The sequence below is a fragment of the Poecilia reticulata genome, linkage group LG8, assembly GCF_000633615.1.
Source record: "Poecilia reticulata strain Guanapo linkage group LG8, Guppy_female_1.0+MT, whole genome shotgun sequence".
Taxonomy (NCBI): Eukaryota; Metazoa; Chordata; class Actinopteri; order Cyprinodontiformes; family Poeciliidae; genus Poecilia; species Poecilia reticulata.
The window spans coordinates 5,829,103-5,845,658 of NC_024338.1; the positions used below are offsets into that span (position 1 = coordinate 5,829,103).

At 40.5% G+C, this 16,556-nt stretch overlaps 1 protein-coding gene across 2 annotated transcripts; it reads right to left on the reverse strand.

Moving 5' to 3' along the window:
* Positions 1 to 4,022: 4,022 nt before the first annotated feature.
* Positions 4,023 to 15,895, reverse strand: tlcd4b (TLC domain containing 4b). 2 transcript variants are annotated; one of them, XM_008415344.2, is made up of 3 exons: positions 15,489 to 15,895; positions 8,391 to 8,543; positions 4,023 to 4,506 (listed from the first exon to the last, which is right to left on the reverse strand). In XM_008415344.2, exons 2-3 carry the CDS (start codon positions 8,534 to 8,536, stop codon positions 4,413 to 4,415), a joined length of 240 nt encoding a protein of 79 aa, XP_008413566.1. In that variant the 5' UTR covers positions 8,537 to 8,543; positions 15,489 to 15,895; the 3' UTR covers positions 4,023 to 4,412. The 2 variants fall into 2 exon arrangements, with proteins under 2 accessions (XP_008413566.1, XP_017161559.1); XM_017306070.1 differs by lacking the exon at positions 15,489 to 15,895 and adding an exon at positions 14,569 to 14,762.
* Positions 15,896 to 16,556: the final 661 nt, after the last annotated feature.

The window sequence follows — 16,556 nt, forward strand, 5'->3', positions numbered from 1 at the left end:
TTGTGAAACTAAAGACTGAAATATTTGCATTTTGTGAATTATTATTGTTTAATATATGTTCAAGAGTTCAAATCTCATAAAGGTGTGTGTGTTTGATTTTTTTTATGATAGTATGTGAAGTTTATTATTCTTAATCAGCGCTACATGATTGGGTGAGAAGAATAGAAAAGTACTGGAGTATTGTTACTGTAAGGTGAGTGAAACTCAACATAGGTTTTAAACACGAGAGTGTATTAAGTTATTATTCACAAGTTACTGGGTTTAACGACCTCAGGGGCCCGTACCTACTTTAGAGCGGTATAACTGGGCTACACTAATACAACATAAAATAAGTCCTATGCAGCTTTTCTGCTCACACTGATATTGCGGTGTTTGCAGTTCATTATGTTATTATTTTACAACCATGTGGGTTTTAAGATGTTTATGTGTTTACACTGGGTGGCCAGTAGGTGGCAGTGCACTGCGTACTTACGATCAACATTAGACACAGTCTTAATGTTTTGGGATAGCTGCCCACTATAGTAGGCACAAAGCATGAACGGTTACTTTCCCTGCACCATAATATGCAGTTTTAGCCCATTTTGGTCACAGATATTGAATCATTCAGCATTTTCTCTCTTCCTCACATTCCATTAACGGCCATTTCAACCCTGAGCTCCTCCTGTTAACCAATCTGCTGTATCGCCTTACTGCAGTTACACTTGGACGCATCGAGCAAATATCAGGTTGAACAGAACCCAACCTGAACGGTGGTAAAACAATCAGGGGTCCTGCAGGCTGCTGCTGCCGCCACAGAGTCCAAAGTCTTTTCCATAATCACATCAATGTGATTCAGCTCCAGTTAATCAAATGTACAGTAAACCCACGTTCCTAATTCAATATATGAATAACTGACTGGAATACAGCAGACATGGATACCTTATATGCAGCTTTGTCTCAAAGAACCTTACGTTCCTACAACACGTTTTAAAAACCAGCGATCAGCCCGAAACCTGGGAGTAGTGATGGACTCTGACCTGAACCTTCAGAGCCACATTCAGACAGTCACAAAGTCGGCCTTCTATCACCTGAAGAAAATCTCTAGGATGAGAGGACTTATGACTCAGCACGATCTAGAGAAGCTCATCCATGCGTTTATCTTTAGCCGCATTGATCACTGCAACAGCGTCTTCACAGGTCTGACTAATAAATCAATCAAACAGCTGCAGCTGATCCAAAACGCTGCTGCTCGCGTTCTGACTAAAACCAGGAAGATAGAGCACATAACACCAGTTTTAAAGTCTCTACACTGGCTCCCTCTAGCTCATAGAATAGACTTCAAAATACTGTTGTTAGTTGCTGTACTAACCGTCTAGACCCCTCAGATCTTCTGGTCCTGCGCTGCATCCCCAGAACCAGAGCCAAACGAGGAGAAGAAGCATTCAGCTTCTATACACCACAAATTTGGAACAAACTTCCATAAAACTGTAAAACAGCTAAAACACTGGGTGCCTTTAAATCTCAAATTAAAACCCACCTGTTTAAAGTTGCTTATGGCTAAATTGCAGGTTTTAATGTCATAGGTTAGAGAATCCTTGTAAGGTTTGAGCAATCTTTTTCTTTAGAGGTTTGAGAATCCTTGTTAAACAGCGTTTTAACTCAAACTCTGAGGTTTGAGAATCCTTTTAATGTTTTTCTCTTTGTTTTTTAATTTCTTTTTAATTCTCTTTTTCACGGTTTCTTTTTTAAAATCTCTCTCTTCCTCACTGTTTATTCAATGTCACATGACGTTTTTATTTTAATTATGTAAAGCACTTTGAAATGCCTTGCTGCTGAAATAAAATTTGATTGATTGATTTCTGTGTTCAGATATTTTGGGGGTCAAATGATCTGAATTGAGTCATTCAGGCTGTCATGAAAAAGTCAGATATGGGTTGGATTTGAGCAAAAAGGCAGACAAAAAGATGGATTTGGGTTGCATTTGCTTGCTGTGTAAACTTAACTTTAGTCGGGGATTGGCTTAAAAAAGTAACTTGAAATGGTTAAGGCGTGCCACAAATACATGGCTGCACAAATATTCTGGACTTCAACACCATCAGAACATGTGGAGACTGTCTGCAGACAGAGTGGGAACTTAGATGTGACATTAGGTTTAAATAATCTACTGATCGGGTTCAACTATTTTAGTAGCTGCTGCGGATTGTTGGCAATGCCATCAGCTTCACTGCTGCTAAGCAACACACACAACAACATCTCAATTCAATTCCTAGAAATTTCTCTGGTGAGGTTCCAACAGCTGAGCCTCCATAACTTTTGAAAGCTTACATGTGGTCCAACGTCTTTAACCCTCACCATGCCTACAACATGCCACACACACACCTACTGCATTCAAGTCCAGATAAGCCAATCAAGAAAGGCAGCCCAGGCGAGGCTATCAGAGTTGCTGCGTGTTTACTGGACGAATCATGATAAGAGCCTGAGCCGGCAGCAAAACAATGTGGGCGTCTAACAGTTTGGCTCTGGCCTCTGAAGCCAGCAGAGGACGGCGCTGCAGCTTGACGCGTCTTAAAGCTGCGAGACAATCGGACTGACTGGAGAGTTCATACATGCAGTACGGCGGAGCGGCCAGGAGGTTAGCCTTAAACCCATTAGGATCATGCGGTGGATCGGGTTAGTTCTAGTGGGTGGAAAGGATGAGCTGAGAAAAGAGGAGTGAAGGAATAAACAAATATATTTACAGTGCCTTGTGAAGGTATTTTCAGTTATGCTCAACATGACTTATACACCTGAGAGATCCAGCTTTAAAGTAACTTTTGTTTTCACAAACATGTTTCTTCTGAGTGAAAGGAACATTAGTGGTTTGGAGAAGAAATTATTCACTTTAATCTAGAGAATTTGTGGAGGGAGCTAAAGATCAGGGTGATGGTAATAAGCCCTTCTGACCTCTGGACTAAATAGTCAAAATGCTGGTTAGGAGTGTACTGATAAATCAGGACAAATTTCTGTCATTTTGGGTGATCAGTCGATATTTCCATGAGAAAAAGCTCTTTTCCACTAATCTTCACTACGTTTGTAAAAACGTCTGGAAATCAGTCACTGTTTCCTTTTGTGAAGAGGGTTGACAGAGAACCATCCACCAGGTCATGACTGCACGAATGGTTAACAAAAGTCACCCCGCTGTTGCTGACTTAGCAACTTTGTCGTTATACTTCGCAACTTTTCAAACAAAAAAAAAAAATTTGTATCAGCCGGAATCGGCAAGTCAGGTTTTTTAAAGATTGGTCGAAAAACTGCAATCGGTGCATTCCTGGTTTAGATGAAAGTACAGGCATATGTTAGAATGGGACAAAGTACAGATGTAAATTGTAATGACATCTTGAGGTTCTCAGTCCAATTTGACTGAGCTTGAGCTCTTTTGCAAAAACAAAAACAAAAAAAAAGGGAGCAAAACCGTGTTAATCTCTTAAACTCCCCCCAAAAAAACACATTTAAATTTAAGGTCATGTAACAAAATGTTTCCTTTTTTACTGTGTGTGAATACTTTTGCAAGGCAGTGGAAGAAATAAAAAGGACAAAGCAAGTTAATGAAACAAAGTAATGGGAATTGTGCAACAGAACAGTCCATTGGTGGGATGAACCACGTAGAACCTAAACAGAAACTCTGCAACAAGGAGGACAGAGGAGAGCGGTGCCTCCATCTTTTCTCCTTACTCATTACCCCACATCCCCCACTTCAACCTGATCCCCACTTTCACTCCTCTGCTCCATCAGTGAAGGAGACAATGAACACAAGAGTGGTGTGCTTTCAGCCAGAGACGTGGGGTGCACCAGGCAGCTGGAAGCAGAAGGACGCTGATCGGGGCTGGATGAGGCAGGCTGCCTTTCCACGGCTATGAAAAGGAATCTATCTGGTTGGGTTTATGTCTAAAGGACAGCTGGAGGAAGTGAAACAGACTCTAGAAATGAGGAAAAGGAACGAAGGAGTGCTGTAAGAATGCTAAGACAAGAGAAATCAAAAATCAAGAGACGGATATAAGAAAAAAAAAAGAGTGGGGCTGGGAGGATAATAATTTGTTCAAGTGGGGAAAAAAAGTTGAAGCAGAGTGAGGGGAAGAAACGGACAGGAGAATAAAAGGCCAAATCCAGTGAATCAACAACCCACTGGAGACTCCTCTGACATGTTAGATATGCTCTCTCCTCTTCTCTCTCTGTCTAAAAGAAGAAATGAACGCCATCTTTGTCAGCGCAGAAGGTATTACATTTCAGCTCAGACTATCCTCTACCGTTTTTCAGCTTCAGATTCTTGATCCCCTGCCAGTCTGATACGTGAAAACGAAAGAAACCGTTCCCTTTTCTTTCCCCCATCCCGCCCCGACAGGATTTGTGCTTCAGCTGCATTTTAAAATAACGAGGCTGAGGAATTTCCAGAAGCCTTACCAGACGGGGTTGGCGTTGACGGCGTCGTCGAACCACAGGATGTACAAACAGAACAGCCCCACGATCAAGGCGTGCACAGTGGACACCAACCTGGGGATTGACAATACACACACAAACACACACACAAGATCGTATTGAGTCAAGATGACCACAAAGAGTTTCGTCCACATAATGAGGAAGCTTTAGTTTGACTTGATAAATAGCCATTTGTGCCTACGGGGACATTTAAATTACACGTGTGTGTTAAATTAGGCCTGAGAGAGCCTCTCCTCTGACCTTTGGAGTGGTTATCTGGGTCACAGAAGAAGAACTCCTGAGAGCCAGCAGCTCTTATCTCCCTGTTACCAGGATCACAGTTCTTGCACTATCATTGTTCAGTCTCTGGGTCCGTCCATAGGCTGCAGGCGCTGGCCTAAACTGGCTCTACAGTCAGCTAACCATGCGGCTTCCGAGTGCTGATAGAAGAGCAGCGGCATGTGGTGCCTTTCAAACACGTTTTAACATCGTCAGCTTCTAGTGTTATAGTTGGATCAGGTCTGCAACTAACAATTGCTTTAGTACTTGATAACGCTATAGGTTATTCTGACAATCAAACAAAGCAAAAAATAAATAAAATTGGCACATTCTGTCAATTTTTCATTTACAGAGGTAGTAGTATGTATTTTCCAGGCACATAGAGCCATTTCATAGCACGATCAAGAAACTATGTTACCTTCAGTTGTTATAAAAAATGTTGTATAAATCAAATATGACTTAGAAGAAATTTGCTTTTGTAATTTAAGGATGTGAAATTGGGATTAAATGTCAGACTAAAAGTGATGTTTGAATCAAATTGTATTTTAAATGATAAAATGTTTTCATATTCAATTACAAATCAGAATAATTGATAGATTATTCAATTACTAATATAACTGTTTACAGCCCCAATTTAAACCATTAGATTAAGGGATTCTGTCTACAGTAGTTCACTTTTATGTTGTTGATGTGAAAACAGGAAGACGTGTGGATCCTTTTGTTGATTGAAAACTCTGTACTTTTCTAAACTTTACTAAAACATTCTGTTCTTCCTCTTCGGAGATACTTTCACACTTGTCTCCTTGCACTTAAGTCACTCTTACGCAACCAACACTGACACACTCGGAGCTGGGTCTTATGCAACGGCGAAGCACTCTGAAGCAAACCCATTAGTAGATGCTTTGCCTCCAACTTGTTTGGGACTACTTGGCCGACGCACTCCGTTCTTTCTCCTAGGGTCAAACAAAGCTGATGCCAGACGAGGCCGGGCAAATGAAAGGGAGCGGGGCCGACAGCAAACAAACGGGCCGAGAGGACGCACGCATTGGCGTCAGCGGGGGGGGCGGGGGGGGAGACGTTGCACAACAAATGATTGCCCTCTGAACCCAAACCATGGGGTTTCCACTTGAAACATTAAGCCTCCCACTGCGGCACACGTGTGCAGGACGACGAGTTTGCTTCAATCACGACGGGACCCGGCTCATGACAGCGTCAATATCAGCAACACTCAGGGGTCAGTTTGGTGAGGATGTCCTTTCACTGTAACGCTATACAGTACATAAATGTTTGCCCCTCGCGAAAGCTGTATGTAAACTCTCTGTTGGGAGGAAGGTAGAAAAGCTGAAGCAGCAGTTTGATTGGTCGACTGGAAACATTAGCAGATTTCAAGGTATTTAGAGAGAGCTACAGTTTGAAAAGAATAAAGTTACTTTTTGCTGATATCCAACTTCTCTGTGAACAGTTTATGACACCAAAACAAGCGCAGGAGAACAACGTAGATTTTACACAGCATCGCACGGATTATGGAAGTAAAAATGGCCGCCGCCTGTGGATCGATTTTAACGTTTATTCAGCGATGGGAGCTGACAGTATCATCACAAGATCATAAGATGAAGGAAGCTAAGAAAACCACAACTAGTAGTAACGGCCTTTAGTGGAGCATTGACTACAACTTCTGTAGAGAAGTCAGTTTTGTGTAGTCAAAGCCCGGAGTGGTGGGACTGTGATGTGATGCACTTCACTGACACAAACTTCTTTCATCATTTTATAATTATAAATTTTAGTCATAGTTTACGTCTGGGTTTACCACATCAGGCTTCTTCTGGGGCAGAAATATGATGGATGTCTCACATCAACGATGTAAACATTGGATAAGATTCGACGTGACGGTTCACACTGAAGTCGCTTTGAAAACTGTCATGTATTCATTTCCCTTAGTACTGCATATGGAAGTGACACAAATCTGATTTTTAGAAGTGAAAATACATGGAATTGAGCCGTTCAGACTGCCATGAAAAAGTTGAATATCGGCACAAAGAAAATCGGAGTTGGGTCACATTTGTTAGCTGCAGTGCCCTGACCGTCAGGTAGCACAGACTTATACGATGTGGAAACTTGGAACGACAATATGGAACCTACAAGTGACATATCTGGAAAGCAGCCTGCTGCACGCTAAAAACATTTCACAGATATTTCAATTCTACTAAATTGTAGTATTTATAACTGCATTATTGCTGAACCAGACGATCACATATCCTCCTTTGGTTTAGATACAGTTGAAACCAGATGCATGCATACACTATAAAAAGACAAACAGATTTAATTTCCTTTTATCGTCTGGCCTTAAGTTAGATTAAATGTTTCCTGCTTGTTATTCCTTTATTTGTGCCTTTAAACCATTTGGGAAAGCCCAGATGTTCATGTCATGGTTTTGTAATTTGATGAGGAACTTCTGTCGGTGAATTCAAAAGTTGCACCTTAAACACGCTGCTTCCTGGTGTGTCATTCCAAAAAACAAACAAACAAAAAAAAGAGATCAGCCAATATATCAGGAAGAGATATTTGAACCTCCCCAAGTTTAGTTCCTTCTACAGCACACTTTCCAGATGGCTGAATTTACAGTGTCCATCTGTTCAAACAACTATATAAAAAAAGAATAAGCAGTATGGGAGTGACTAGCCATTGTACCATTCAGGACGGACATGAGGCCTGTGTCAACATGGAGGAAACACAAACATATTGCTTCCTTGTGTGATCAAAAGGCATCAGGAAGTGGATTGTGGATCATCAAAAATCTGACTCAGCCTTGTGTACAACTTGCAGATGCCTGAACATTATGTTCACTTACTTATTAACGAGTAAAAACACCACCGAGTGTGCTTTTCAGAAATTATTACTTTTTTTACTGTTATTATCTTACTGTGAATAGTCTGTATCAATTGATCAGGCAATTCTGGGATTTCGAAAATAGAAGTAGGTTTGGCAATACTAAATTACCTTAAACAGGAAATGGCTAGTCTGTAAGCAAAAATATAAATAAATAAAACAAAAATATGCTTTTTTTCTTAACAGGTTCTCACTTAAAATTCAATGAATCTCAAAAATTCAAAAAAATCTAATAAAAAACTTGACACCTTATTTATATTGTATTTTACAACTGCAATTTGGTCTGTCACGATAAATTTTGTTGGACAATAAATTATCCCAGAAATTATCGCAATAAACGACAATATTGTTGTTTTGAGATCATTTTAAAGTAATATAATGGTGATGGAATAATAACGCAAGAACACATTCTCAAAGATCAAGTAACTTTAAATTCTGATGAACATTTGACACAGGAACAAGACATTTTAATTTTCCAGAATAAATAAACAAAACAACAGAAACAACAAATTAAATAAATTATGAAGTCTCTGAAAACAAAATTATTCTTCAAAAACTGTGCTAGTTGAGACCAAAACACCAAACTGAAGCCTTTTATTATCCAGTTTTTTGGTAGAAAGAGGAAAAAAAGATAAGACAATAAATCAAGCAGATTGAAATTACTGAGCTCGCTTTAATTTATCACGTGATTAATTGGAGTATTGTATTGTTACGCCAAAGTGGACAGACATGAATGGGAGGCAAAAAATTAATATGTTCACGGTGTAAGGTTAGCAGTTTTCGTTCCCACGCACCTGGAGTTCCATTCGGTGAGCTTGGTGGGAGGTAGCTGTTTGTAACCCGTAGCGACGGCCAGCGAGAGCCGTGGACTGGCCACCGAGAAGAGAAACTGGAAGCCCACGAAGCTGCCAGCCACCACGCTCAACTCTCTCGTCTCCATCACTCACCTAAACACAACAGGGAGGGGGGGCAGGAAGGGACAGGGACACGGATTGAGTGATCCACACGGACAGGTTGGGTCGATCACTGTCAGTCATCCTGGACGGCGGCGGCGGCGACAGAGGAAACCGATGTGACAGTGGTGGCGGTGGGAGGCTGCGTGTTCATCAAGTCCACCAAACAGAACAGGAAGAGGAAAGAGACAGAGGGAAAAATAGATAAACTGAGAACAAACGCCGTCTAATGCAAGTGACAGGCAAGCTTTAGCCGAGCCTCGCTTCACAGACGAAACAAACAGCAGAGTAAAGGGAGACAGAAGGAAAAGACTGACAACCTATAGGAAAACGAGTCTGAACACAGTAGGCAGCACAGGAGCTGAATTTGGAATAAAAGGTCTCCATTATGCATATTCTGCAAGCGGATTACCGGGAACCCGCCAAAAAAAAAAAAAAACAATCCCTGAGAAGAAAACAAAGACTCTGCATGGAAAGAAAAGAGGATTTTTTTTTTTTTTAAATGAAGCAACGGGTGATGAAGCTTATGAGGCGCAAGCAGTTTGCAAAACAAGAGTTTACTTCAACAATGCTGCTCATTATTCCTACAGTCTGCTTTAAAAATATATATAATTAAAATCAGCTGGGCATTACAGTGCCTTGCTAAAAAGTGTTCATATGGCTCAGACATGTAGCCATATTACAATTAAAAAGGCTTTTAAAACACGGAGAGGAGCAGGATAGAGAAACTTTTCACAATTAAGATTCCAGAAAGATTTGGCTTGCTTTATTTGTACTTTACTCTGATGAGTCGAAATGCAGCTGTCATCAGAGTAGGGGTACACCGATCCACTGTGTCCGATACCGATACAGATATCTGAGGTCCAACATCGGCCGACACCGATCCAATACAGAAAAACAATGCTGAATTGACTTAAAATGGTTCTCGTTCTAAAACACAAGCATAACTACACATTTATTTGGCTAATGTAAAATAAAATTCTAAATTTGAAAATTGCTAACATTTTGCAAAGAAGAAAGGGTCAATATTTCAGTCTCTAACTACACTGAGCTGGTTTATGTCTACTCCTGCAGCTTGCAACAAAAGATGATTCTAAATCCACTTGCACATCTTACTTTATAGATCTACATACAAACATTCAAGTCTGTGGCTGTAATTTATACAAAATGTGAAAAATGTCAAGAGGTATGAAGACTTTTACAAGGTAATGTACATTTTTTACCTCCTTTGGTGGCTATTTGTCAGCAAATTTCTTTCAAAATGGAATGTCAGCACTAATAAGACCAAAAATTAAATTTGTACAGCTGGAACAGCTTCAAGTCATTCACCTCACCCCAAAACCCCAAAGAAAGAAAGAAAAAAAACCCATGGTACTCATTGATACTCATGCATACTTCTTTCGTACCATTTGTTGTGAAACACTGCCTAGTCAGCATGCTTTATCTCAGCTCCAATGTATGTAAAGAGTCGAGTTACAAAAGGCAAACAATCTCTGAAACACACAGAGAGAGTATACATCTACCAACAATAAATATGCCAAAGGATGCTGGAACTACCGTCGAGCTTGCTGGGTTGTGGTTGGAAAACGGATCAAATTCCCATCTTGTGTGTCGATAGAGCCGTTTGTAGCCTGTGCTAGCTCTGTTAGCATTAAGACAACCGCAACGGTATCCAAATCGTGTGGGTTTTCCCACAAGTGCTTTCTCCAAATGTTAGATTTACTAAAGATTTGGGTTGAAATCGTGCCGGTATGTCATGCTTTTACATTGAAGCTGAGACTTTGGCTGACATCAAAAGACAGAATTTCGCCAAAGGCCAAGCATTAAATACACTTTAAACACAGATTTAAAAACATTCCCAATGCGCTAAGTCAGTATTTACAGCCATAAAATAAAATTATGTTAAACTAAAAGACTGTTGCAATGGTTAGCTTTGCTTATTGAACTATTATTTTAGAATACATGTTGGCGTGTCTGATACATTTACTCTTTTTGTAGGCTTTCCGTCACATGTTTTTCTTCTTTTTTTGTTGGAGCATTGCATTTTGGGACATTTATTCCCTCTGGTTTTGTATGTTGAGCAGCTGGAAGAATTTTTGCTTTTATTTATTAATTTTTTTTTACTAATGTACAGTTGTTATGACGTACAACCATGGCAACAAGTTCTGATTTTTACAACTGAGAGCAGCCGATTAGCATCTCAACAGAGCCAGAGAGATATAATGGGGGTGGGGGGAAGCAAAAGCAAACTAGGTGGATTAGCAGTGCTCACTTGCAACTGATGTCATCCAGGACATTTTACTATGGATCATCATCATCGTAGGACAACTCTTTGGAGATACTTGAATGTTAATGACATTTAATTTCCCTTTGGGCTAAATATAAGATTTTTTTTTTTTTTAACCGTACAAATGTGTTTAATATTTGTACGGCGTAAAAATTTTAAACAAATATGGAACTATGATACTACTGTGTCAAACCACACTTTTCTCCCTCTGTGTCCATCCACACTGCTCTCCATCAGCTTCAGTAACCCGGCCACTATAAATATACATGAGGTGTTGACATCAAGAACAGTTGGAGATCATCCAACAGGCCAAGTACATTGTTCACATGCAGAGTGTGAACGTATGGCGCCTTCATTAAAGCATCCCGACAGATACTGCATGTGAGCAATTTTGCAATTATGATATTGTATATATTGTGATTTGATAAATTGTGCAGCTCTAATAGTGATCAGTCGATGTAATCATCGGCTGATCACTCAAAATTAAGAAAATTGGTGCCGATCGATCAGTTCACTACATAATACAGAGTTCTGGATAATACTAATAAAGTTTTATTAAATAAAACTTTAGTGCAACAGTTTATATGTAGTACAGTTAAACAGCACGAAATGAGTACATTTAATAATATTGTCTAATTACCAGTATCTATGGCCTGATAACAAAAAATATACATTTTTTTAAATCGGTATTGGCTTTTTAAACATCAGTGTTCAGCTAGAAAACTGAAATTGGTGCACTCCAAGTATTGTGACCTGCAATATTCTCAGCAGCAGCTGCCTTATATTTGAGGCCACTTTTATGCCAACAATACTGACACTGCAGACACCAAAAAGGTCATTTAAAGCACTTCTATCCTTCTTTGGTTACAATTGGTGAACAGCTCGGATGAAAGGCGACTTCAACTGGGCTCAATAATTATTTTTTGTCGTAAAGTTAACTGTTTGGGGTAAACAAAGAAAAAAAAAAAGCTCTCTTTGCGATGAGTTAATTTGATTTTGATCACTCTGCAAGTGAACTGTCTCCACATGAACTGCACACACCACAGAGGTTTTGCTTATCAGCACACTGACTCCTTTGGGGAAATCTGGTTCCCTTCACTGAGGTCAACAAACTGAATGTTTGTCTTTGCAAAATTAAGACAAACACCAAAGACGCACTGAGAGGAGATGGCTTGTTCTTGTGAACTTTGATGTTTTTGAAAGGATAGTGGTGGAGGTTATTGATCCTCTGCTCCCTAACACAGACACCGTGCTCTCATCAGTTTTCTACAGCTGCTTATGTTCAAGAACAAAACTATTGATTCGCCAGACGTGTCAACTCGACTTCCTCTCAGCTCTGCTTCCCAAAAACACAGCAGTCCTTAACTTGTGCTAACCGATGGATATACGGACACCGCTTGCAACATTTTTTTCATTTTGACATTTATTTATCGAACAAAATCCTCATAATCTGAATGGTGTTTTTTTTCTGCTGTTCTGTTCTTTGCTGTAAAGTAAAACTCCAACTGAACAAAAACAAAGCAGAAAGCAGAAGAGGCTGTAAAGTTAGCAGGAAAGTACAGGTTACTACAGGTGGAGGCTAATTATGAGCTTTCGCCTGCGTCCGGTGTTATTATCCGTTGCGAGATCCTGCGTCAGCGCCAGTCTGGACTGTCACCTGCTACATACCCTGAACTTCTGATTAAATCCAGAGAATTATGTGAGTTATGCAAACGCTAATTACTGCTGACAGATTACATTGTGCAAGACAAAGGTTACTGAGAGTTGGCAGAAAGCAGTGAGAATCAGATACGGTACAGATATGTGGTATTATTCTGTTTGCAAAGCAATCTAAGTGGGTTAACCGCCGAGCCGCACATGACACCTTGGGTATGTAATGTACACACACCTACAGTGATTTGAAGAAGTGTTCAGAAAGCCAAAGACATCCTTATATTTTACTGGGATTTTATGTCACAGACCAACACAAAGTAGTGCGCACTGGCCAAAACGTTCTGTTAGGTCTCATCTGACCGTAGCACCTTTTTCGACATGTTTGCTGTGTCCTACATGGCTCATGGCAAATATTATACCAGACTTTTATGGCATCTGCAAAGTAGCCAATCCAAGAGCTCCATTTATTTTTCTTGCAGCTGATTGATTGTACACCAAGACTGGAAATAAAGAATACTGTAGAATACACAAAAGATGTTAGCTTTTGTGGTAGTGTTAAGACAGTTAGCACGGTGCGCATTAATGCATATTAAGGTTTATTTAGAGTTTGATTTGGTTTATTTGATTCCTACAGACTTTTCTTCTGGACAACTTTAAATTCAACTTGAACCAGACCTGTGGTTCTTAAGAGTAGTTTTGGTGAAACAATGCACTAAAGGTAGTCTTTGGGTTTGTTTATTTATTTATTGTAAAAAAACAAAACAAATAAGATACCAAGACTCTCAAACAGTCCTTACTTGTCAAGGATACAATTTTAGAATATGTCTGGTAGAATATGTCTGATATTTTCTCCAAAAATCAGAAGTTTCAATCTTGTTCTATGCAGTTTCAGGTGACCATTTTTTACTTAAATGTAGGGCTGTAGTGATACAATAATCTCATGATACGATACAATACACGATATTCTGCTCACGATACGATATATATTGTGACATTCAGCAAACGATACAATTTAGTACACTTGCAATTTTCTGAAAGATTTTAGAAGGACAGAGTGATTTTGGTGACATTTTGTGACCGTTATAGAGTTGGATTGAATTAATTTAACTGAAAACTGATTAAAAGCACCAACTACACAATACCTGGCTCTGGTTGGACATGGACTTAAAGTCAACAGCTGGACAAAATGAATTAAAGAAGTAGTGAGAAAAAATGTTTCTTTTAATTGAAACAGTACAAAAAGTGCTTACATGCATTTGTAAAGTAAATAATAAATTTTTAACCTTGACACTTAACATTTGAAGGAATCACTCTAAGCCTGATGAACCAATCACTCTCCCGGCGAAGCAAGCGGTGAGTGAGCAAGGTGACAGTTGGATGTTACGATACTTGCGGATGAATATCAATTTTTTTTTCTAGGAAAGAAAATATCGATATATATCGCAAAATCGATATTATTACACAGCCCTACTTAAATGTAGGAATGAACATTTATCAGATTGTTTATTGTGATAAATGTCTCATCATGATAAGAATTATTGTTGCCATGGTAAATTCCAATTAATGATGTCAGTTAGTTCTGCCATTTTCTCCACTGTTTGTTTAATAATTATCAATACATTTGAAAATATGATTGAATGCAGTTACTCTGTGCATTTTAGTGACATAAATCACATTTCTTTATGTGACTGGGGTCCTAAAGAAGCATATTACAAATGGGATTGTTTTTCAAAAGCAGTATTTGTTTGTGGAGTAATGATCATTGTGCCAGTCAATCCTAGCCATACCTAAAGTTGCTTAAAAAAAGTAAATGGTTCCGTTTATCACAATAGTACCACAAAATATCTAAACTCTTAAGTCCATATCGCCCACTCCTAGTTGAAGTCACCAGCACTAAACAGACTAATCAAAGGCTATGCAGTGCAAATCCTCATAATAAAAAAACAAAACAAAAACAACGATCAGGTTCAGCAGCAAAGCAGAGGAAAATCTCCATAACACCCAGTGAGCCCATTATTCCCCACATTTCTGCGCTGATCATATATGCAGCTTGGGCCTGAATAATTCAGCATCCTTCACCTGGCAGGCTGGTTCATATCCCGCCCCGTGGGAAGAGAGGAGGCGGCCCGCGGAGCCTCCTCACTGCGGCTCGCGGCCCCGGAACAGGAGAGCCCGCTCTGTCATCCACTCCTGACCTTCTTCCGCAGGACCATCCTGCTGCTGTCAGCAAACCGTGACATCCCCTCTAACCCCCCCCACTGACCAAACATAAATAATAGCGCTTCAATTTCCCTCCCACCACCACCACTTCTACCCCCACGACTCTGTTAGTTTGGAAATCCAAACCGACCCCCAGTCTACCGCATTGCTACACCAAACCTCTGGGCTTGGACTTGCACAATACCCCCCCTCCTCTTCCTTATCCTCTCTCTCTCCCCGCAGAAGCCTGATCGCACCGGTCTCCTCCAGCAGGCTGGATCCTGACATGAATACTGATACATCACGGCTGATCGGTGCATCTTGCACACAGACCCTATAACAATACCTCCACCTCCCTCCTCCACGATTTGGAGGGAGCTGCACACTGTCCACCGCGGAGCGGCTGGCGTTATCCGGGATGTGCAGCAAAGATGAGATTATCTACCCACGAAGACATTCAGTGCGCCCTGCTCTTTGGATGCAAATGAACAACAAAAGCGTTGCAGGCAGGGAAGAAAATGGCGAGATTTGGCGAGGAACGTTTCAGCAACAAGAAACGTAGCTTTTATTTATTTATTTTTTATTGTTATTTATTCCCCCCCCTCCCTCTTGAATGTATACCCAGACAGGTGGGGAACGAGTTGTAACAAGCAGTCCCGTTACAAGGTCCGAACACGGAGAGTTAAGTATGAGCTGGCAACAACAAATAAAAGGAGGACAAAAAGAAAAGTCTAAGGTAAAATGCAGACAAAATACATTGGTTCACAGCGGTGGAAGAGGAGATAGGAGCTCTGCTTTACCTGCTAGCCGTCGCATAGGGCACAGTTGGCGGACAAACCCCCCCCGTTCAAGCACCGGTATTGTTGTGGGCGTCTTCTCTCCACTTTCCTTCAACTTGACGTTAGCTAGCGGTTCGGCTAAAACTGAAAGCAGCCCCCGCTGGCTCTCCCAGCAAGACCCCCAGGACGAGCGCAGGAACAGCACAACAGCCTTCCTTCCCCCGCCACGAAGACAAGCGCCGCGCGTCCCACCAGCCGCTACGAACAAGGAGAGCAACGGTTTCTCACCGCCTCATGTCCTCGCTTTCGGGTGTTTTCGCATGAGAGTACCGATAGAAAAGTTTTTTTTAGTCGTTTTATTTTGACTCTTGACAGAAAGCGAGCGAGCGAGCGAGCGGTGACGTCGGCACGTACCCGCCTCCGCGTGCACACGCCCCCCTGAACACGGGCTACACCCACGAGAAACAAAGGCCAGGCTTTTATATGATTTATGGATGAGTAAGCAGGGCTGGCCTAAGGTTGTATGGGGCCCTAGGCAGAATTTGATTCGGGCCCCCTCTTCCTTTTAGGAACATCACCACTACCAACAGCATTTCAATACGGATAATGGAAACAGACCTGATCATTTGTAAATGATAAAAAAAAGCATATATTCTTGCCAGCTTTGCAAATTAAATTTGTTAGACATGTTTTATTACTATTTCACAAGATTTATTTACAGAAAGCAGAAGAAAACATATACATGCCATTCATTTTTATAAATAAAATTTAGAAAAGTAAGCACACCACATTCTTGGAAGAAGGCGTTTGGTTCAGATATGACCAAAATAGAAAAATAAATCTTGACATCTTAATGTGAAAGATCAACACAAAGTAATGCTTGAGGTGAACTATTGCACTGTAAACAACCAAATGTTTTAAACAAAAACAGCATCAACTCTCAGCACAGCTTCGCAGTTGGATTTATGTTTGGGCTTTGACTATTCCTTCTCTGATGTGCTTTGAATGAAATCCCTCCACGTATGTCCAGGGTCGTGCCCGTGCTTAAAAGAAAAAAAAACGAAGGAGCGTTTCTCCACATCATGAGGC